This window comes from Eublepharis macularius, chromosome 12, assembly GCF_028583425.1.
Source record: "Eublepharis macularius isolate TG4126 chromosome 12, MPM_Emac_v1.0, whole genome shotgun sequence".
Lineage (NCBI taxonomy): Eukaryota > Metazoa > Chordata > Lepidosauria > Squamata > Eublepharidae > Eublepharis > Eublepharis macularius.
In genome coordinates this window covers 42,789,610-42,811,902 of record NC_072801.1, presented here as the reverse complement: position 1 = coordinate 42,811,902, position 22,293 = coordinate 42,789,610, and the positions used below count along the sequence as shown (strand labels likewise).

Below are 22,293 nucleotides of genomic sequence, written 5' to 3'. Positions count from 1 at the left end.
TCATTCTTCATATTAGCTGCACATTCCTAAGTAATGTGTTTGTAAGGCCCCCAAGTCTTAGGGTATTTTCACATGTAAAATTAAATGGAGTCTTCTACATGCTCCTTACAAATCTCTGTGAATTATGTTGATACCATTCAGAAAGCAAGAGACACAGTTTAAAATCAAAATGTATGCACTGTAGTTAACCAAATAGAAGCCCAGTGACAACTCAAAGACAAACAGCATTTATTCCAGCATAAAACTTTTGTGAGTTAGAGCTCACTTTGTCAGATGCATGAAGTGTACAACATTCATAACTGCTATGGATGTGTACTTCATACAAGTAGGGCAGGGGCAACAACCTACATATTAAACCTTTAAGAGAGGTTTAATATGTAGAAATGGGCAGTTGAAGCTTTTCACAGCATGGAGGTAAAGAACACAGGCTAGTCCATTCGGCCTCTGTTAAAGGGTCAGACAACCCTATGAGGCAGTGAGTTCTGATGATGGAATCAATGTTGTTAATCTTTTAAGGTGTCATCAGAATTCTGTTTAATTTTGCTGCAACAGACTAACATGGATTTATCAGGCTAGTCAGTTCCATTTTATATCTGTTCTACATCCACATCACAAACCATTCTAAGCAAAAGCCAGTACAAGCCTCACGTGAAAATGCTCGGAGGGATCTTGCATCCCCTTTCATACAAACACACCTCTCCAATGCTCTAGTTTATCTCTCAGTAAGTCACCCCCAATAAGTCCATACTTCTCCCCACTTAACAAAATAAAAGGATCCTTTACTCCCAAACCATCGTTGGTTTTGTTTTCAACAACTAAATTTATTTAATCAAGAAATGTGATTGTTTCTCCCCAAGGCTAGCCTCACATTGGCCAGCCAAGTTACATCGTTAATAAAAAAATAACAAGGATTTGACACTTAATTAAAGAAAAACATACTTCAAGCAGTTACAACTAAAAAATAAAGTGGATTTTTTTAATTTAAAACCTCAAAAATAACAAGCCGTATGTTTTTGAAACATGTAGGAAACACAACGCAATATATAGTCTATGATACAATATACACTATAATACATAAGAAAGGTCTGTTATTGGGAGGCTTTTAAAAAAAAGGAAGAAAGCCAACAAAGATCTGGAAAGAGAATGCTTGCATTTTAGTACACAAATAAAAGTCAGTTGGCTGGCAGGGCTTAACACACTCAACCCTTGCACTGGATTGCAGCATTCTGTTTCCACATGTGGATCTGCAGAACTAGATATGCAAAAGTTGCCAAACCCAGCCGTACAGAATCACATGTTATCATGCCCCACAGATCCCCACCCCTGCCATACCACGAGCCTCAGATGTCTTCTACCACAGCAAGGGTTCTCTGACCAGGCCACAAAGCTGTCATTCAATAGCTCCAGTAGCTACACATGAGGACTCCCTTTTGCATATGGGTTTCCCCAACTCTCTTCCATGAGCAAAGGGCTGCTCTCATGCACCTCCCACACCCGAAATCCCTGCTGCGTGCACAATGAAGGCATTATATCATATACCAGTAAATGTAACTGCATGGGTCTCGTGTTCGGTGTCAATGCAGGGGCTTTGGACTGCACTTGCATCATTAAGAAAGGCAAGATTTAGTTTTTTTCCTTTGTTAAGGAAATAATTAAATTTAAAAAATCCAACCCTGCTCACAATACATAATTTGGAACTGGATGGGGGAATATAAGGCAACATTCTCCGTAGAAAATACATGGGGCTTCCTAAGGAGTTTTTTTTTAATATATAGATATATATTTTATATATATTTATAATTTTTAAATATAAAGTAGGAATGTGCTGGGGGGGAAGATGCAGAGTCCTGTTTTCAGGCGGCATCCCTATCCCCCATTTAAAAGCTTCATAAGCGCATGGGGGTGGGAAGAGGGAGCCGAGAGTACAAGTGGGGGTGCAGCTGGTTTTACTATCAATTACAGATGGAGGCCCTTTGGAGCACTGGAGTAAGAATTTTATTTTGCAGGCTTCCCAAGGACTGTTGGGGGGAGGCTCTGCCTTGCTACTGTCCCCATCTCTTTCTTGCCCACTTCTGGGCTTTGTGCTAATTTTAGCTAATTCATTTGGAAGTCGTGTTGTTTCTCTGTCATCCCAGCCTGATGCCATGCTGTCTGACGCACCTTTCAAGAAGGTTCCAAGGAGTGTGCCAGGAGGTGGAGGCCATTGAGAGAAGCCACAGCGGCCTTTTATTCCCTTTCCCTGCAAAGAGATGTATGGGAAAGTTGATGTCTCTGGTCAGGAGTGTTACTTGGGGCATTTTTCTGTCCTTTGTCCCCTTACAGCAACAGGGTCACCAATACCCTCCACAACGGCTCCCCCACGTCTTCTGGTTGCATCCAGCCCTACAAGTTCTTGGTGACCAGGTGAGTTTTATAGTGCTTCGTCAGGTGGTCACTTCGAATGAAACGCTTTTGGCACTGAGCACACTCGAAACGCTTGTCACCTGTCCAGAGTGAGGAAACAAGAATACTTGAGTATGCAACAATCACGGTTTGCACAACATGTGATCAGTTTGTAGAATTCACTGCCACAATACAGCATTGACAATTGTTAGCTTAGATGAAAGGTTTACAAGAATTTGTTTGTTAAAGAATTAGAAATTGATGGGGGATATGCTTATCAATAATTATCCAAAATATGCAGACTCTGGATACAGGATACTGATACACCACAGAGGGTAGCTGTTGCCTCTATGCACTCTTTTCAAGCTCTCTGGGGCAACCTGATGAACTGGTATTGGAGTCAGAATACTGGACCAGAAGACTGTGGTGTAGTCCAGCAAGGCAATTCTGGCCTTGTTGAATGCAATCAAAAGGCCGAGTGTTGAAGGTATTTTGCACACTCATTATAAAGCTTTAGATAACTCCTCATATAGTACGGAAATGGAAAACATGGGCATCCATATCCATGGAAAACATGGGCATCCAGTCCCCTTGTAACAGCCAGGTAAATGCAAAGTCTGCAGCAGCCCAGGATACCAACAGCTACATGGGAACAGAGCATGCATAAGGATTAAAAGGAAGAGCAGGGGGGGCGGGTGAAGATAGACACAAATGTTGCTGAAGAGCGGTTACAAGTATCAGCTCCGACTCTGACAGTCCATTAATTTACTGGATGGCCTTAAGCAAAACTCTGGCCTAATAGAGAGCCAGCGTGATATAGAGACCAGTGTTTCGGATTAGGAGCTGAGTGACCCAGGTTCGAATCTGCCATGGAAGCTTACTGCGTGATTTTGGGCCAGTCACACACACTCAGCCTAGCCTACCTCAAGGAGGATAAAATGATTGTGAGGATTAAATGGGGGAGAACCATGTAACCACTTCGAGCCCCCATTTGGAAGAAACAATGGGGGGATAGAAATAATTAATTAAATTTATTAAACCTAGGACTGTACCACTTCAGACTGCAGGTGCAGAACACATAACAGCCATTAAAAAAAAAAACCTCTTCCAATTCTCATGTTAGGGAGAAGCTACGCTAATACTTTATACAAAGTTAATTCCTTCTTCACAACAACACTCCATCACATGAGCCACCATCTGCATTCTGAAGGGGAATGGCCCAGACACTAGATTACCATCTCAGTGGGAGCCAGTCCATTATTTCTAAAGTCACTACTCTTCACCTAAAACACAGCATAGCAACATTGGGCTGCTGTACTCTGTTACTGTAAGGACGCCTAAGAGACATTAATGTATAATAACTATTAATGATGTGATTTGATCCATTAGGGTTTATATATTGCTTTCCCTACACATTTATCATCAGGGCAGTATTGAAGAATACAGGAAGGAAGTAGGGCAGGTGGGATAGCAGAAAGCAGGAAGATGGCACAACTCACCTGTATGTGTCCGGGCGTGTCGCTGCAGTTCGTCACTGCGCGTAAACCGCTTCCCGCATAAGACCCAGTTGCAGATGAAAGGGCGCTCCCCTGTGTGCAGGCGCACATGGGCCCGCAGCAGAGAGGTCTTGCGGAAGGTCTTCCCACATTCAGGTACATGGCAGATGTGCCTCTTCTTCCCCTGATCCCCCAACCTGCAGTGAAAAAAAGGAAGGGGAATATAATAAGTGCAATGAAGATCTGGGAGCCCTTGACCATAACAGGGCAGTCTGATGACCCTCTGGAGATCAGACTCACTATCATCAAGGTTCAAGAAAGTGCTTTCATTGCTAACACAAGAAGTAATACATCTGTATCCAAGAATATACCACCTACCCCAACCCCATTTTGTGACAATATGCACAAATGTAGTCAGCAACAGTCCAAGGAGGGCTGCCTTGTTTTTTAAGCATCCACGAGCAATTCTAGCAACAACCTAGAATCTTCCACTATATTTCTTGGCAGTGACCCAGACAGCCTTAATGACAACTCTGGGACTACTATCCTGCAGCGCAATGACCTACCTTGTCTGGCAATTATCTAGTTTCATGTCACAGTTTCTACTTCAGTTGTCCTTCAGTTCAGATGAATGACTGCCCAACCCACTGAAGCATCACCATGTCTTCTGCAGAAGGGAGTTTCATCCCCATACTGTTTCTGCCACTCTGACAGGCACAGTCCCCGAGCAATAGTTTGTAGAGGGACAGGGGTTGGACTCTCTTTTCTCTCTCAAGGTCCATTAAGTCTTAGGTCTCACCTTTTCTCCCCATCCTTGCAGTTCGGGCAGGTGCATGCCATCCGCCGTCTCTTCTCCCCAGGCTGCAGGTCCCCCGAAAGCGCCTGCTCCATCTGTAGCTGGATCTGGGTGGGGCTCAGGCCACTGATGGTCAGGTTGTTGCCAGAAACGTTTTGCACCGTCAGCTGTTGCTGACCTTAAGGAAGAGGGACAATGAAGCCCTGTCTCAGTGTCTGTTCAAGTGTGGTGGTGGTGTTTCTTCTACTAAGTCCTACTTCTCCTAACACCTCTCCATCTCACAGGGATATATGTAACAGCACTACAAGACTGCTTACTTCAACATCTCTCAGAAGGGAAGAGAACAGTTTTAGGGCAGACAGAATAACACAGCGCTATTATGGCTGCATCTGCCAACCTTGATAGTCTCAGAAAGCCAGGAGAGGGCTGTGCACACAGATGGGATGGAAAGGTGATGCCCCCTTCCACATTCCAGAAAGCATGCGGCAGTGCTATCATGCATGCCTCTTCCAATGTTAAAGGGAAAAGGCAATGATTGGCTGAGAAGGAATATGGCCACACCTCCATTCATCTGAAGGACAATTCTCATCCTGGTCAAGCAGGTGAATAGATTAACAATCCACTCTGCTTTGGACCTCCCCTGGAAACTGTCCAAACCTCCTACCTAGGAAGGCTAAAATGAAGCAATTTTGTAAACTTTGAGGCAGAGATACTGTTGGAAGGGGTTCTTAGCTCACTACAGCCCACCCTATTCCACCAAAATGTGGCCTTTATCCTACCTAGAGATTTGAAGGTTTGGGGAGGGGGGAATAAAATAAGAGTTGTTCTGTTATTTTCCTCAAGGGGAAAAAAGCCTTGATTTTTTTTTTAGAATGAGCAAAATGCTTGTTAAGACGAGGGTTTACTAACTCAAAATAATTAGCATTCAATTTTTCCATTGGAAAAATTGGAAATTTTTGAAGACCACAGAAAAAAAAGCTTTTGTGCCCCCCCCCCCTCTTGGAATGAGTGAAATGTGCTAAGATAGCATAGAGAGCAGCCGTCTACAGTTCTCTTGCTCCAGTGTTGAGTGTATTTGCCATTTTGCTTGTAGAAAAGAAAGGCACTGATACTTTTAAACTCCATAAATACGCCAATTAATACAATTCTATGTGCTAATCAAGTTATAAATGTTGCACTTCATATTGTTAAAGTAGCAAAACAATATTAGGCTTGAGAGGAAAGTAAGAATGGTATATATTTCCTTTCTATTTTAGAAATCTTTTATCTCTAATCTGACTATTCTGCTCAGCAAAGACTGAAACCATCTTCTAACCTATGGAGTCTTCCTCCAACTTAAATGGCTGTTCTGCTGGATGAAAGGCTAATGAAGCGGGAGGAAGGCTCCTTATATTGGAGGAAGGCTTCAATTCAAATTTTGCTGAGTGGAGCGGTAGGACACAGGACACCCAACCTGTGTATATACATACATAGAAGCGTGTGACTGGAGCTGTACAGAGCATAAAAAACAGCATCCCTTATGTATCCCATAAGTAGGTTTACATGGAAGGATATACCATATGGTTCAACAGAAGAATGTTTGGGATCTTCCTGAAACATGTCCCTAGCTTCCAAGCGACACCTCCTAATATTCTCTAACACAGTGTTTTGTCCTGCCCTTTCTCTGTACTTCCTCCCCTCACCCCTAATCTCCATGCCTTTTGTCCTTTATTTTCTCTGCTGTTTTCCAAATTTCAGGCAGTCTTGAGAGTTGTATCACATCTCCCATCCTTACGAAGCCACCATATAGCACATCTGTCATTAAGGGATAATATCACATACACACACACCTCCAGTGTTGGTGATGGTGACAGGGACGCCTTGAACTTGCACCCCATTGATGCTGATGGTCTGCATTGCCTGAGCAGCAGCGGCAAGCTGCGCCGCATTGAGGCTGATGATGCCTCCAGCAGGGGCAATCTTTGGCAGGGCACGCTCCTTGCGAGCCCCCATCTTTTTGGTACTTCCTCCTGCTTGGGAGACGCGAGGGATGGGACTGCTGCAGGAAGTGGTGGAGGCGGCAGTGGGGGAGGGGGCCACAGTAACAGCTGGGGCTTCTTGGAGCAGCACCGTCTGTAACTCACCAGAGGGAGTCTTGAAATAGACCTAAAAGGACAGCACAGACAGGAAAGGTTTTGAAGGTGCCACTTCCCACCTGGACAGTATCCACAGTTTAAAGGGAAAGCTACTTTTCCTGTTGAATTAACAACCAAGTATTATTTATTTTTTAAGAAAATTTTTATGCCACCTCTCCAGAAAACCTGCCTGAGGTGGATTACAAAATGAAATATCGTTAAAAACAAAACATTAAGGTTATTAATTAAAATCCAGCACTAAAATCTAGCGACATAAACCGTATGTACTGAGCTGCTTATAATAAGAGTTTCCAGATTAAAATAGTGTTGTTGTTTTTAAATCAACTCCTTAATAAAAAGCCTGGTGAACAGAAAGATTTGGGCCTGGTCTAAAACAGAGCAATATAGGAGCCAGGCAGGTCTCAAAGAGAAGGGCATTCCATAAGCAAGGCGCCATTTACTGAAAAAGCTGTGCTCAGGTTGCCACCTGCCTCCCCTCTGAAGGCAGGGGCACTGAAAGCAGGTCTTGGTCTTGTGAGGCAAAGAGGAAGATATTTTTTCCCCTATAAAGGCAAGGCACAGACTCTGGTTGCAACTGAAAAGAGCGGGCACTTTACACAGCAGAAGATAGAAACAAGAACATCTCTTTATTCTCTCCCTATTTTTCTAGACATCCGTCTTGCAGTGTAAAATGGTGGTGAAGGGATCTGGCTGTTGCTTTTCTCTAAATATACTAATAATCATGAGTAAGCTACCTTGGATGCAGAAAACCTAGAAATATGGACATGTATCCTTCCTTAGGATGGAGGAACTTCCTCCATTGAAAGGAACCTTCCTACCCCACATTTAATTAATTCTTATTTTGGAGGAAGAGCCTCTTAAGCTGGAGGAAAGCTTCAAACTTCACTGACTGGGGATGTAGGATACAGGATGTTTGAAAACGAGAGCTTCACAAGGTGAGATTCCACATATCCAAATGGATTTCTGTGACCAGCCCCCTGTGAAAATCCCCCCTTTCTCATCCCTTGAAGTTAATCACAAAAATAGGATATTTTACAATACTAACTTAATATCATTAGGACCTTAACAGTGCAAACTAAAGCAGAGATGCCCTTCTAACTCTACTGAAGTCAATGGGATCAGAAGCATGTAACTCTACTGGGGATTGCACTGTTATAGATGAGATGCATTAGAAATTCTGAAAAACCCTAATAATTACCAGGAAGTTACCTGGCAAAATGAATATTGATCCAGAGAAAAACAGGAGTTAACAGAAAACTATGCAGAAGAAGAAAGAGAAGGACTTATACAAAATCTTGCAGAATGTGGGAATCCATGGGTTAGATTCAACCCCCTTTTTCATTGATAAAAGGGGGAGGGTCTCCTTTAGGGGGAGGTAGTTGTGAATTTCCTGCATTGTGCAGGGGGTTGGACTAGATGACCCTGGAGATCCCTTCTAACCCTATGATTCTATGATTCCTTTGACCACCAAAAAAGTTGTGTTGGGGATTATGGGACCTGCATGGACAAAGGCCATATGAGACAGAGGTTGCTGTAAGGAGGTGAATTTGGGGATACTGAGTGACAAAGCCAGCTGGATCTGACTTCCTATGAGGTGCACCAAGATGCTTTCCTCCCCTCCAGTGCAGCAGAAATCACTGAGGAACCAGTCTTTACAAACAGACTGCAAACACTAGATCAGGGTAAAGCAGTCTGCAAGTCATCATGTATATATTTTTAATGCAAAGGAGACTAAAAAATATACAAGTGGATAAATAAAAATAATGCACTTGATACATAATATATAAAAGACTTGGAGATTTTCTTTAAGCCCACCCCAGCCCTGAATTCCAGACATGCCCCCCACCTGCAGCTGAAGCCCCATGTACCTGAGTGGGAGTTGGCTCAGTTGTCTGGATCTGGAAGTTCTGCGGTGACTTCTGGGGGACTGTAGGCAGCGTAGCCGAGGCCGCCTGGACTACCCGCAGAGCTTGCTGGGGGATCTGAACTACCTGCTGCTCTTGCTTGGGCTGGACCACTTGCACCTGTTGGACCACTGCTGGCTGGCCAGAGCCGGGACTTTGCACAATCAACAAGTTGTTCCCTGCCTGAATGATGTTATCGGCCGTAGTCTCTATCAAGACCGTCTCCACTTGCTCCGTCACAGCCATGGCAGTCGTCTGAGCCGGTGTCATCACTTTCTTCCGGGCTTTCTTGCTCGGCTTTAAGGTGCTCTCTGGGACAATCTGAGCCTGCGCACCAGAGTCTCCGGCGCTCACCAGGTTACTCACAGGAAGAGTAAGCGTAACGTTACCACCAGTGCCGGTTAACTTAACAACGTTGCCTGAGTTGTGGACAGCTGCTGGTGGAGTCTTGTGAGCTGGTGCTGGCTTGATCGGCACAGGCTTATGAGCAGAGGAGGAAGAGGAGGAGGAGGAAGAGGGGGAAGACGTGATAGTACTGGGAATAATCTGTATTTGATTGGCCAAATTCTGCTGCACTTGGATGGTCTGCCCTGATGCTGTTTGGATCTGTGGAACTGCCTGGTACTGGATGTTAGCAGGCGAGCGGGCCCCTTTGTTGATCACAGTTGGGTTCTGGATAGTAAACACAAGCTGCCCACCAGGATAGGATGTTCCCAGCTGGGAGCCCTGGATCTGGAAGAGGTTCCCTTTTGATGACAAGATTCCAATACTGTTCTTGCTGGAACTCAGTGGGAGGGGAGCAGGCTTGATGGGGACAAGTTTCCGTGGGGTAGGCTGAGGAGGGGCAGGAGAGGCAACAGCTGCTTCCACAGCTGGAGGGCCAATTTTGCTACATGTGGCAGCAAGCAGGGCTAGCGGAGATGGCTGAGAATCCTGCATGGAGAACAAGATGAGGGAGGAAGAATGAAGTAGAGGTAGTCTGGCAGACAAACAGTTTTACGGCCAGCCTCGTTGAAGAAGAAGGAAGCCCAACAATGTCAGCAAGCATATAAGCAAAATATCACAACCTAAAACCTACACCAGAGGGGGTATTATCCCACTTTAAAAGAACATCTGTATCAAGCCTTGATCAATTTTGGCTCTAGAACTCACCCATAATTTTAGGTGCCAGCTGCATATTTCAACCTTCAGGATTATGTAGGATCATATTTTCTAATCATTGTTACCACCTTAAAAAACAAACAAACACTTAGCACCACAAAGACTTTCTAGGTGCCATGAAGACCTAGTGTCTGGGATTTGTCAAGCCCTGGTCTATATTCTCATGTTTTCTACACTTGAATACCTCTCTCAGATCAGCTTCACACAAATAGAAGCAACATGTGCTATATGGATTGTCTGGCACCATGAGGTTTCTTTCAAGCTATGCAAATTGCCCCAGATAAAATCAAATAGCAATGGTAGGGCTGCACAATCAACCACAGCCCACGGTTTACCATACGTGGCAGCTGTCAAAGAGATACCATTTCGAGTAGTTTCCATATTGCCTGAAGCAAGTGTTTGTGTGAATAGTACAAAAATGTACTTGAGTTAGAAGAAGTGTGCTTAGTTCTTGTTTGTGCAAATATAGTCACAGTATCTATAGAATGAAAGCTATTTTTGGTCTAAAAGCAGACTTGACTACCTAAATTATACCCTGGCAATATAACAATGTTTCCTTTTCCCCTTGACCTAACAAAGAATTCTGTGTGACATTTACTTCCGGCATTTTAAACCTGGTCTAAATAAAAGGTACTGCTTAATTTGCTCTGGCAGTCTAACTCTGTGAACCTGAATGGCTTACTGAGACTGATCACATACACATGATTTCTAAAGCAGAAAAGTGACCTGGAGAGAGCCTGCAGATATACTATTTAAAAAATTCTGTTCATATCACTAGCATGCAATGCAATTATTTTTCTATCCATTTTCAAAATTCATTAAACAAAATTAAAGAATACGTTTTAAAAGGTTAATCGCCGTCTTTGGGCAATTTATTGTCTTCTAGATAAGGAAATGTTTAAGTCGTGAAAGCAGCTGCTTAAAAGCAATTCCCATCTCCACAAACTGGATTGCTCCTTTCTGAGTTCCAAAATAAAATATCCTTAAAATATAACGAAGAAAACTAATGTACGTTGATGAAATGGCAACTGAAGATAATACCGAAAAGCAACTAGGTTAAAAAAAAACCCACCCATCAACCTAACAGTACATCAGAATGGTGTTAAGACACACTTAGTACCTCAAAAGACAAAATTCTGAGTCCTCTTTCAAGCCCGGTCTAAATACTCTTAAAACTCTAAGGTGCATAGAACACGCAGGAAATACAAATCCTACACAGTGTTTTAAAAGGTTGGAAAGGGCCTCCAGTTGTTTTCCCTATTACAAAAAGAAAACAAATATAGAAAAGCTAACAGATCCATCCTTAATAGACAGCTGAATAAATCTGAATGATATACAATAGATCAAATCACTTTTAACATAACTTAAATCAGCTCAAACTGATTACCACATGAAATTCTATTTTCATTAAATAAAAAACGATCACAGTTGAGCGCCTCAAATTTTTGTTATGATTCCCAACTGCCAAGTTCACAAATGACTGCTACCTTTCCACTCTACGTTCCCACTAAGCATCCTCAAATTGTTAACAAAGGAAGGACAAAAGTATATACCTCAGAAAGCTTTTTGTACTCGCTCTTATTCTTGTGAATTAAGGACAGAAGGAAACCAAGAGCAGGGGCTCTTGAATGCTGCACATGGTCTGCTTAGTGATCAATTCCAGAGCTCTTAATGGAATCCTAGACTTTCTAGGGTGGGGGTAGAAGAACCACCCTCCTTTTCATTGGCTTTTAGCCTATGCTGGTTTCAGATTACTTTATGAGACACACAGCCTGTTCTTTTCCCAGTAGGTGGCATTCTTTGGAACAAAAACTCATTTTGGAGACATCAGCTATAGTGTCTCATATATATTACTTGAACAAATGAAGCTGCCTTCTACTGAGTCTGGGTCTTGGTTTATCAAGGTCAGTACTGATTCACAGCAGCTCTCCAGGATCTCAGGTGGAAGTCTTTCACACACATCACCGGCTACCTAATCCTTTTAAGATGGAGATGCCAGGGATTGAACCTGGGACCTTTTGCATGCCAAGCAAATGCTCAGTCAGTAAGCTGCAATGCTGCATCCTCTTTGCTAAGCTGCCAAATACCTAGTAAGACTATTGGTCTATTAATATCAGTACTGTCTACTCCAACAAGAAGCAGCTCTCCAGGGACTCAGCTATGAGACTGAAGCTGGGACCTTCTGCATACAAAGCAAATGTTCTTCTACTAAGTGTTCTCTTCTCATCTTTACACAAGAGAGGTATGCATCATGCTTAAAATAAAGAAGCTCTCTGTATACCACCACTAAGACATAACAACGTGAGCAGACCTGGCCTAAAGAAATCCATTAGATAGTTCTTCAGCAAAAGCATCATTAAATGAATGGACTTCAAAGGAGCGTTCTTGTATGCATACTTTTGAGATGGGAAAACCAGAGCCATGCACAATATCCCCAATGTGGCTGTATTGTGGATTTACAGAACAGTAATACAATACCTTGCACAATAACTACCACTGGAAGATAACCTTGTAGCCTAGAAAACTGACCGTGGCATCTAAGAATGTGCAACATTCTTTTTTGTTTTCCAGCACCATGCTTCACCTGCAGTTAATAACCCGATGCTAGCTCTTGAAAGCTCAGCACTATCACCCGAGAATCTGAAATATTTCACCAGTCCTGATACCACTCCCATGAACTGGGGAATCTTAAAGAGTTACAGGACTCCTAGCCAACCAGAAGACTGAGTATACACACCAAACAGGCCCCCAAGGCCAAGGTATACATTGATCAGAAAACACGTTTTCCATGCTACAACCCAGAACAGACAGCCACAGTCTGCAATGATACTACCAAATCTCACTCATTTCAAAGACTTACCTGGGCTGTTGAAGCAGCAGGCTGCAAATATTCACTGGGGCTGACAGCAGCAGTAGCAGCCATACTGTTCTCTGAATCTACAAGAAAGAGACAGGGTTAATTCATGGAAATGGTTTTCTGATGTTTGCATCAACCCATCCCTAAGCCCAGACAACCACTGTCCTTGTGATGAAGAGAATTAAAGAGGGCTGGTGTTAAGAGTACAATCCTAACCCTTCTAAGTAACTCTCTTTAAAACTGCAAGGCATTCTATAGATCAAGGCTTGACAAATCCCAACAGGTCACCATGGAATCCAGAAATTTCATTGTGGCACCTAATATTTTCAGTAACTATTTTATTGCAGCATCTCTTTCCAATTCACAGTGAAAGTACAAAATCATCAGAATGACCAAAAAAGTGTATGACCTTCTTATTATTACTTGTTTACTTATGTAAATTTAACTTTTTAAAATTCAATGGTACTGGATAGATTCATTTCTTTCTATACCAGCTCCAATATCCAATTAAACAGAGTTCTTTAAATCAATAATGGAATTATGAGGAATTAGGGAAAAGTTAAATTAGGGTTAGAACTTAGCTTTGTTGTGGTTATGACAACTGGGGTTACTCCCACATTTATTTATATAGTGCAATGTTTTTATCATAGCTTTAATAAAATTACAAGAAACTGTGAAGAGTTTAAGAATAAGTTTTGTGGGCAGCAATAATTACAAAAAATGGTGATCATAATACAAAACTCTGAAAGCTGAAAAATTAGTTAAGTTCCTACATTTTTGGGCTGGCTCACAGAGCAATTTCTCAGGGCTTGCTTTGGCAACAACAGCAGACAGCAGGAGAAAACGCAATGTTCACAAGTGAAAGTTTAGGTGCATATTGTAGGGTTTATATGCAAAATATATAAGCTGAACAAGCTAGCATTATCCTGGAAATAATTTGGCACTGATATTATCAATTCATGCCCCCAGCTTATTAGAGTGGTGTATTCTTTTTGTGGCATAACTGGATTTCATTTTGGAAAATGTCAACAACATTCCGGGGTGCAGAGAAAGAAAGATATAAACACCAACAAGCTCAGCCCTTTTGCAATCTTACCATAATTGAATCAATTGCCTAAAGAAATGCATAGTTAAAAACAAGTTGTGATTCACTAATTTAAAGGGGAGTGGGAATCATGAGCCCTACAGTAAAATGGCCCTGATTGGCATAGCCAGGCAAGCTCAATCTCCTGAGATCTTGGAAAATAAGCAGGGTTGGCCTTGGTTAGTAATTGGATGGGAGACCTCCAACGAAGACCAGGATTATAGAGGCAGGCAATGGCAAACCACCTCTGTTAGTCTCTTGCCATGAAAACTCCACCACGGGTCGCCATAACTCTGCTATGACTTCAGGGCACTCTCCACCACCACCAGACAGTAAAATGAAGCACATTCAAAGTTTCTTGCCCTTATGGTTTGCAGTGTGGAAGAAAGAGGGGGAAAGATGGATGATACCCACTGTTGGCCTGGTGTGAGAAGAAACTAAGCACTACACTGCACAAATATTCCTCAAAACCATTGCAAAGACTTATTTACAGAACTCTACATTTTGAAAGCAAGTTCCTAGATCTTACAGCTCCAGTGACAAATTTGTTGAGAGGGAAAGTGACTGGTAAATATGCAGGAGGCATATCCCTCCCCCTACTAGCAAATTTCCAGTAGGCAAAGAAAAGAGGACTGTGACCCTCAACATGACTTTCTCTCTCCTCCATGACACCTACAGCCTACCTTTTCTTGAGAAACAAATCCCACCCTACTGTGAATGTGTGAAAATCATATTACACAACACTTGCAGATATTTGCAAATGTTCTTGATTTCACATAGTTGATTCCTCATCCCCCTCCCTACTGAATATAAACACCTTCAATAGGAAGCCACATATTATAGACTTGGTGTGGGGGCAGAGAAACAATGACTGGCCTGGGGCTACTGAGTGAGTTCCTGTCTGAAGCATCATCTGAACCAGAGACCTCCAGGTCTCTTAGCTAGGGCAACATACAAGCTCGATCTTCACTGCCATGGCATTAACAGTGGCTGGTTCCTTTCCTAACTTCAAAGGCTTGCTGGCCTTTGGCAGATGGAAAAGGAAGAAAGGATTTGAGACTCAAAAGACTTGGCTCAGTACTGAGCCAGGTTCACACAGAGCTGAGATCCTCCTTCCCAGCCAAGTTCTGAGACTGGGAGAGGGAGTGGGGAGTCCTCTATGAGTGACCCCCCAATGGTGCATCTGATTAAGCATTGGCGAGACAAGCACATGACTGGCTTGGCAAGACAGGTGAAGCTCTTTGCTCCCGTGCTCGGCTGGAGGTGATGACTAGTCACAGCAGCTCAGCAACAAACTACAGGCCTGTGCTAAGGATCTTCATAATTCTTCTTAGCGTGGTACAGAGGTTATAGTGCCCGATTAAGACTGAGGAGACCAGAGTTCAAATCTCCATGCTGCCATGCAACTCACTGGGTTGACCATGGGCTGCTTATTCAGCCTAACATAATCCAAAGGGCTATTGAAAAGATAAAATGGAGAAAGAAAGAAACATGTACATCACTCTGAACTACTAAAAAAAAGGGGCAGGATAAAAATACGTGTGTGAGAGACAGAGAGACAATAAGTCTATTTATTTGTTATGTAGACTGGGCCCATTAGTCAGCAATTTGCTCAAAGCAAGTGGAAAGGTAATAAATTCTCCCTGGACCAAGTGCATACTGGGAAATGTATGAGTGACAGCTTACTCACTTAACTCATTCTAGGAATTCTTTGAGTAAGCATCACAGCTGAGCAGATCTCCCTCAGCAATTCACAGCCCCAGTAGGCCCCATAACGCAGTATAGTCACTAGCTCCTTTACAAGTTCCCAGCCCAGCATGACTGCTGCTTTCTCCATGGTTGTGCCTACATCAAGGTAGATTTTGTGTAAAAATCAGCTTGTATAGTTCTGATCATAGTTTGTTTAGCACAGCACTCAAGTGAGATAAGTCTCAAGGGGCAATGGGCATCACTTACATGGTATACAAAATACCCCATGAGCAGAAGATTTTACATGGACACCAATCACCATGGGAACAACCACAGAGGTCAGGAAAGTCTTATAGAGAAAGTTGAAAATAAATGTCTCCAGAAGTCCATCAAACAACAGAAGAGAGCCCATTGAAATGGCCTCTCTGTGACTAAACAACCAACATGCAGAGTATGCTAACTTTTTTTTTATTACTTAACCTATGTTGGTAGTGTTTGATTTGCACTGTGCAAGGAGAGCATTTGTTTGGAGCAAAGATAATGGATTGTTTGTATACCACCGATTGGAGGAAATAACATTTTGTTTGCATCACACTAACGCTGATATTCTAGGCAGAGTTACACCCTTCAAAACCACTGATGTCAATTGACTTAGAAGGGTGTCAGCCTTGCTTTGGATGGCAGTGGAATTGTCTGGAGGTGAGTCTTGGTTGCAGCGGGAAGAAACTGGGACAGGCAAGCATGAAAGGACCCAAGACTACTGCCAGCATCCAAGTTAACCAAGGACTTTATAATGTCAGAGACAAACCCATTCTCCTTCAGTTGTGGTAGTAACTGTAATTTATTAAGAATATATGAATGGAGTTAACATGCCTGCTTTCAGCCTCTGACTGGAAACCAGTAAAGGAACTTGAGACCAACACATAAAAGATCTGATGGATTGAAAGAGGACACACAACTCTTCCTAATAGCATTTGAGCATGCAAGACCATGGCAACAGCCCAAGTTTACTCTTCATTCTGACTGGTCTATGGATACAAACATGGGTCAGCAGATGCACAAAGTTTCTCTTTTAACAGCCAGTTTGGTATAGTGATTAAAAGTGGCAGGACTCTAATCTGAAGAATCAGATTTGATTCCCTACTCCTCCACTTGAAGCCAGCTAGGTGATCTTGGGTCAGTCGCAGCTCTTCCAGAGCTCTCTCAGCCCCACCCATCTCACAGGGTAATTGTTGTGAGGATAATAATAACATACTTTGTAAACCACTCTGAGTGGGTGTTGTCCTGAAGGGCAGTATATAAAGTGATTGTTATTATTAAGTACTGCAGGAATGGGCTTCCACCCCCAATTTCAGACAGAAGGAAAATGAGCAAGCTCCAAGAAAGGCTGGCAGCATATCTACTTTCCAAACACAGACTGGACAAATGCTTGTAAGGGGAGGTCCCAAATCAGACCCAGCTAACTTTTAGCTCTCAACAAATGTAACCCCCAGAAGATCATTTGAGACATCTATCTATAAGTAAAAGAGAGCATTCTTTCTTACTACTGTCTCCCATTTCATTGTAGAAAACCACAGGAGACCAAAACCACTGTCTGCATCTACCAAACTGACATTCACTTTAAAGGGTACATTCTTTGAAGGAAACAGCAGAGAAGTTCAGTATGGAATCCTCAGCTAATTAACAGCAGCCATCTTTAGAGAAAAGTTCCTTGATTGCAATGAAGGTCTGTTTGGCTATTCTTCCTCCAGCCACACATACCACTACATGTGGTAGGATTGGGAGCATTCAGTGTGATCTTGAGCTGGCACTCTTCCTCCACCCCAAGGTTACATCCAAGTTGAGTGTTTATTTGAAGGCAGTATCATGAAAGCTCTCTTAGTTCAGTTATTGTTATCTTATGCATGATGAAGTGAACAAAGAAGATGGATCACAACTGCACAGCACATTGGGGGATAGAGGGAATAACACCTGCACTACAGCTGCCAACCACCTGAGGAGGACTGGAGTTTCCCCAGAATTAGTATGGATTTCCAGACAACAGATTAGTTCCACTAGAGGAACCACACAGACTGGAAGAAACAGAAGTCCTGGAGTGGTTACAGAGAATGGATGCTCGAGGACCTCCAGTTTTCCTGATATACCATAATCTCCATGCCATCAAAGCTTGTTGGGTGACCTTTGGCCAGTCACATACACTCAGTCTACTCTGTTTATTGTAAGGATTAATTGGAGGAAAGGAGAACTATGTAAGCTCATTTGGGTCCCTACTGGGGAGAAAAGTGGGATATAAAAGAAGTTTTAAAAAAACAGAAACAAGGGAAACTAGCTGATAGTTTCCTGTAAAGCCATTAAAGGGTAGGTGCTGGTTGGAGACAGAGGGGAGTGGGAATGCTGTTGGCTGGCATTATCCTGTGTTTTTTAAAAAGGGAGGTCAAGGGAATTTTAGGCCAGTCATCCTAACATCAGTTCCAGATGAATTAGCAGAAACTGTTCTTAAAGACAGAATTCTTATGCATATCAAGGAACAAAGTCTGCTGAGGGAAAGTCAGTATGGCTTCTGCAAAAAGAGAAGTTCCACCTCACCAATTTTTTGGAGTTCTTTAAGCAGGTTAACAAGCATGTGGATAACAGTGATCTGGCAGACATTACATACTTGCACTTGCAAAAGTTCTTATAGTGGGGTCCCACAAGGGATCAGTGATATTTCATTTGTTTGCAAATGGTTTGTGATTCGGGATGGGCAGAGTAGTAGCCAAATTCACAGATGACACAAATTATTCAAAATGGTGTAAACTGAGGCAGATTGTGAAGAGATACAGGACATTTCTTTATTCAATAAGTAATTAAACTGTGAAATTCACTGTCAGTAGACATAGCAATGTACAGATGGCTTCAAAAGGGGGAATAGACAAACTCTTGGAGAGTAGGTCCATTAACAGCAACTTACTTACCACGTCCATTACCAGATGTGGTAAGGAGCCTCCATATACAAAAGTAACAAACCTCTAAAAACCAGCATTAGGAGGCAGCATCAGAGGAAAGCCTTGGTCTCTATGACCTGTTTGCTGCCCTTCCAGGACAACTGGCAGGCCACTCTGTGAAACAGGATGCTGGGCTAAATGGACCACCAGCCTGATCCAGTAGGCTCTATTGATCTGCTTATGTCTGCAGACTGGATTTTTCCTCCTTAACAATAAGAAAATTCTGAAGACAATTTTGAAAGTTTTTTTTAGTTAACAAAATCCCCCCCACTTCCTTTAGCATCCAGTAGCCCCAGAGCATATACCTGCTCTGTACATTAAAGCACCCTATGCCTACTCCAGTGCTCTCCCCAAACTTAACCGTGCCCACACCAACGTTCTTCATCATAACAATGTAAGAACCCTGCAGTATCAGCACAGTGGTCCATCTAGTCCAGTATCCTGTTTCACACACAGTGGACAACCTGTTGCCAATCCACAAACGGGCTACAGAGGCCATGGGGAAGCACCCATTTCTTGCCGTCCCACTGCGCCTAATAAAGAATCCACCTTCTCCTGTACCAAGTATCTATTATTTCCTCTATACAGTCTTTCCCTCTGCTGTTAACTGACAACCCCTTCCTTGCCTTTTAGCTATCGTCCCTGGTCATTTGTCTTGGCTCATGGCATTAAATAAAACTCTTATTCCCTTAACAGCTGCCTGAGTGGACTCTCTGAGGAGACATAAACCTTACTTGTTGAGATAGTTATACACCATTCTTCCCATGGCGGATCCAAAGCAATTTACACCATTATTCCTACCCCCACCCCAATTTGTCCTCACTACAACAACCCTGTGAGGCATCTTAGGCTATGAGCGTATGACTGGCCCAAAGTGACCAAGCGAGCTTCCACGGCAGAATGGGGTTCACACTTGGGTCTACGAGTCGGACAATCTACATTACCCTACACTAGCTCTTTTCCCTGACTCAGGGATCGAAGGGATGGACCTCCTGGGGTTTGCTGCCTGACTCCCAGCGCTCGTCCCATTTCTTCCTCCCCCATGGGGCGCCCCGTCTGAACCCCGAGAAGCAGCCAAGAAGCGCTTTCCCCCACACCCAGGTGTGCTCATTCTTATGGGTCCCCGGAGGAGGCGGGCTCACCCTTTAGCCCCGCCCCCTTCCGGTCCCAGTTGCTTCGGACCCGCTTGTGCGCACTCGGCCCCCCCTCTCTTGAGGTCCCCCGTCCCGCCTCACAGGCTCCTCCCTTCCTTTGCCGTCCTGGGCCCATCTCCTTGTTTCTCCACCCCCTTCGCCGCACCCCCACCCCGCCCCGCCAGGCTTACTCACCGGCTGGGAAGCGGAGGCGGCAGCGGCTAAGACCCCCCTCACGGCGCCATCTTCCTCCTCAGTACCCCCGGGCACCGCCCTATAAGGCCCGCCCCGTCCTTTGCCCAAGAACCAATCTCTGCGCGGCCTCGACACCGTTTACCCAATCAGGATTTAGATTTTTCGCTTACCTATCCGCCTCCGGCTTGATGGACGTCCTATTTTACTAATCGTCGCTCTTTAGCCGGAGAGTCCGCCTTAGCCAATTAGGAAAAAGCGGTTCTGACAATCCGGGACGTAATCCTAAAATCCAATAGTGTGCGTGGCTGTGAAGATTGACTTGACTACTGACCAATCATCTATTAAGAGGAATATCACGCCTACGGAGGATTGATAGACAAGGCCCTGGGTGGGGAAAAGAAACAAACAAACAGAGAGAGGCGCACGCATACACGCACACAGAGCCCTTAACAAAGAGGGAGGGCTTTATTTTCAAAAACTGGTTGGTCAAAAGAGAGATAAATAACCTGACAGAGAACCAATAAGAAAACAGAGATGATCCCCCTCCTTTCCCGTGGGCGTTCTAGTACTCTAAGGGCGGCTGCAGGCTCCTAACCAGAAATGGATGCAATTTAAGGGAGCCATTTCAGACGGGAAAACGTTGGAATGCGAGGAGAACCCGGAGTCGTGCTCTGGGGATTGAAGGCTTTGAACGAAATCCTCAGATTATACAGCCCTCAACTTTACAAACATCCTTGAGCTCTCGAGGCCTAGACATTTTAAAGAATGTTTAGAACAGAAGGTGAAGTGTGGGGGCTATGGCATGCTTTCTTGACAATTGACAATGTGGCATTGCTATGTTTTCTTGTTTTATTTACACTCCGCTTTTATCCCATGTGAGGGATCAATATCACCCCCTTCCATTCATTTTGATCTCACCACCACCGTCTGAGACAGGTTAGAGCGAGAGAGGCCCAAAGTCACCCATAAGAATACCAGGCTACTACCTGGCACCCCAAAAAGCAGGAGCGCTGGAGGTGGGGCAAGGGGTTGATGTGGCATTGCGCTATGTGCTGACATCAAGGCGAAAACCTATGCATGACAGTTCATCAACTGATGCTCTAGAAACGCTGGATATCAAACTGATATCACATACGGGATTTTGGCTGCTTGTGTTGTCAGCACATAGCACAACATCACCTCCACTCCCTGCTGATTCTCCTCCTGGCTCCAGAACGAGGGTGGAGAGCCATGGGTGGGAGAATGTCCACTAGAAGTGGGCACTTGACATCCCTAGCTTCAATAAGCCTCTGTGATGGAATGCAGATTTGAACCTGAGTCTCCTAGGTCCTAGTCTAATGAACTCTAACCACTACCCAACCCTGGCTGTCACCATGCTGCTCCCCAGAAGGGTAGCTATATTAGGCTGTCGCAGTGAAATTAAACTGCAGGCTTATGTTTCCTTAAAAACAGAGATTTTATTTCAATATACATTTTTGCAGACTAGAGCCCATTTCTTTAGATGCTGTCAGTGGATCCTCCCTATGCATTCGTTTCATGTGGGTGGTTTAAAAACATACAAACAACAAAGTCACAGGCCATTAAATGCAGAGTGGATGTAAGTATGTAAAACTCAATGGTAATGAAGAAAATTACAGATACACAATAGCAGTAATTGACCAATTCTCTTGTTTTGCAAATCTCATAATACTACTAACCATTAAGGAAATCCAGGTTTAACTTACAAAATAATCCTAAAGTCTATTCAAAATCCTGCTTAAGTCAATTCAATGGGTTTTACTCTCTCAGGAAAGTATTCTTAGGATTGCACTGTACGATGGTTAACACCTGTAAGGCTACTTCTTACATAGCTGTGAAGTGTAGTGGTTAGGGTCTTGGATGAAGATCTGGGAGACCTGGGTTCAAATCTCTACTCAGCCTTGAGCCATCACGCTCATTCTAACCTACCTCACACAGTTGTGAGGATCAAATGGAGAGGAGAACCATGTACACATCACCTGGAGCTCCTTGGAGGAAGTGTAGGCTTAATATATACTAAATAAATAAAATAATAAATGGTACTCTCCACACCTTTTAAAAGACAGGATGAGTTCCCAAGCATCATGTGTCTGTTTTTAGAAAACAGAAATCTACCTTTTCCCTTACCATCCTATGCTATACTCCAAATCCCATTCATCCAATTAGCAACAACAAAATAAAACATAAAAAGAAGGAAGGAAGGAAGGCAGGATTCTCCTCAAATTGTTTGCCATTCCTAAAAAAAAAAACCTACAAATTCCGCAAAAGAGGTCTTCCTTGGATGAGCTGGATAGTGAGGGAACGCAAAACAGTACTTTTTAAAAAAACAACAATGATATCTGTGAAATGGTATAGCATTCAAAGCCATTTGACTGAAGGTGGAAGGTGGAATCATATTGTTCTGCATCAGAAATTATGGTATAGATTGTACTCAGTGGCCTTGCTGCAACACAGATTTA

General features: G+C 43.4%; 1 protein-coding gene across 1 annotated transcript; it reads right to left on the bottom strand.

Moving 5' to 3' along the window:
* Positions 1–916: 916 nt before the first annotated feature.
* On the bottom strand, positions 917–19,888 carry SP2 (Sp2 transcription factor). Its single transcript, XM_054992931.1, has 7 exons — positions 19,817–19,888; positions 12,735–12,811; positions 8,678–9,646; positions 6,504–6,819; positions 4,678–4,852; positions 3,882–4,075; positions 917–2,483 (listed from the first exon to the last, which is right to left on the bottom strand). The coding sequence occupies exons 2-7, from the start codon at positions 12,795–12,797 to the stop codon at positions 2,383–2,385; spliced, it is 1,818 nt and encodes a 605-aa protein (XP_054848906.1). The 5' UTR covers positions 12,798–12,811; positions 19,817–19,888; the 3' UTR covers positions 917–2,382.
* Between the last annotated feature and the right edge of the window lie 2,405 nt (positions 19,889–22,293).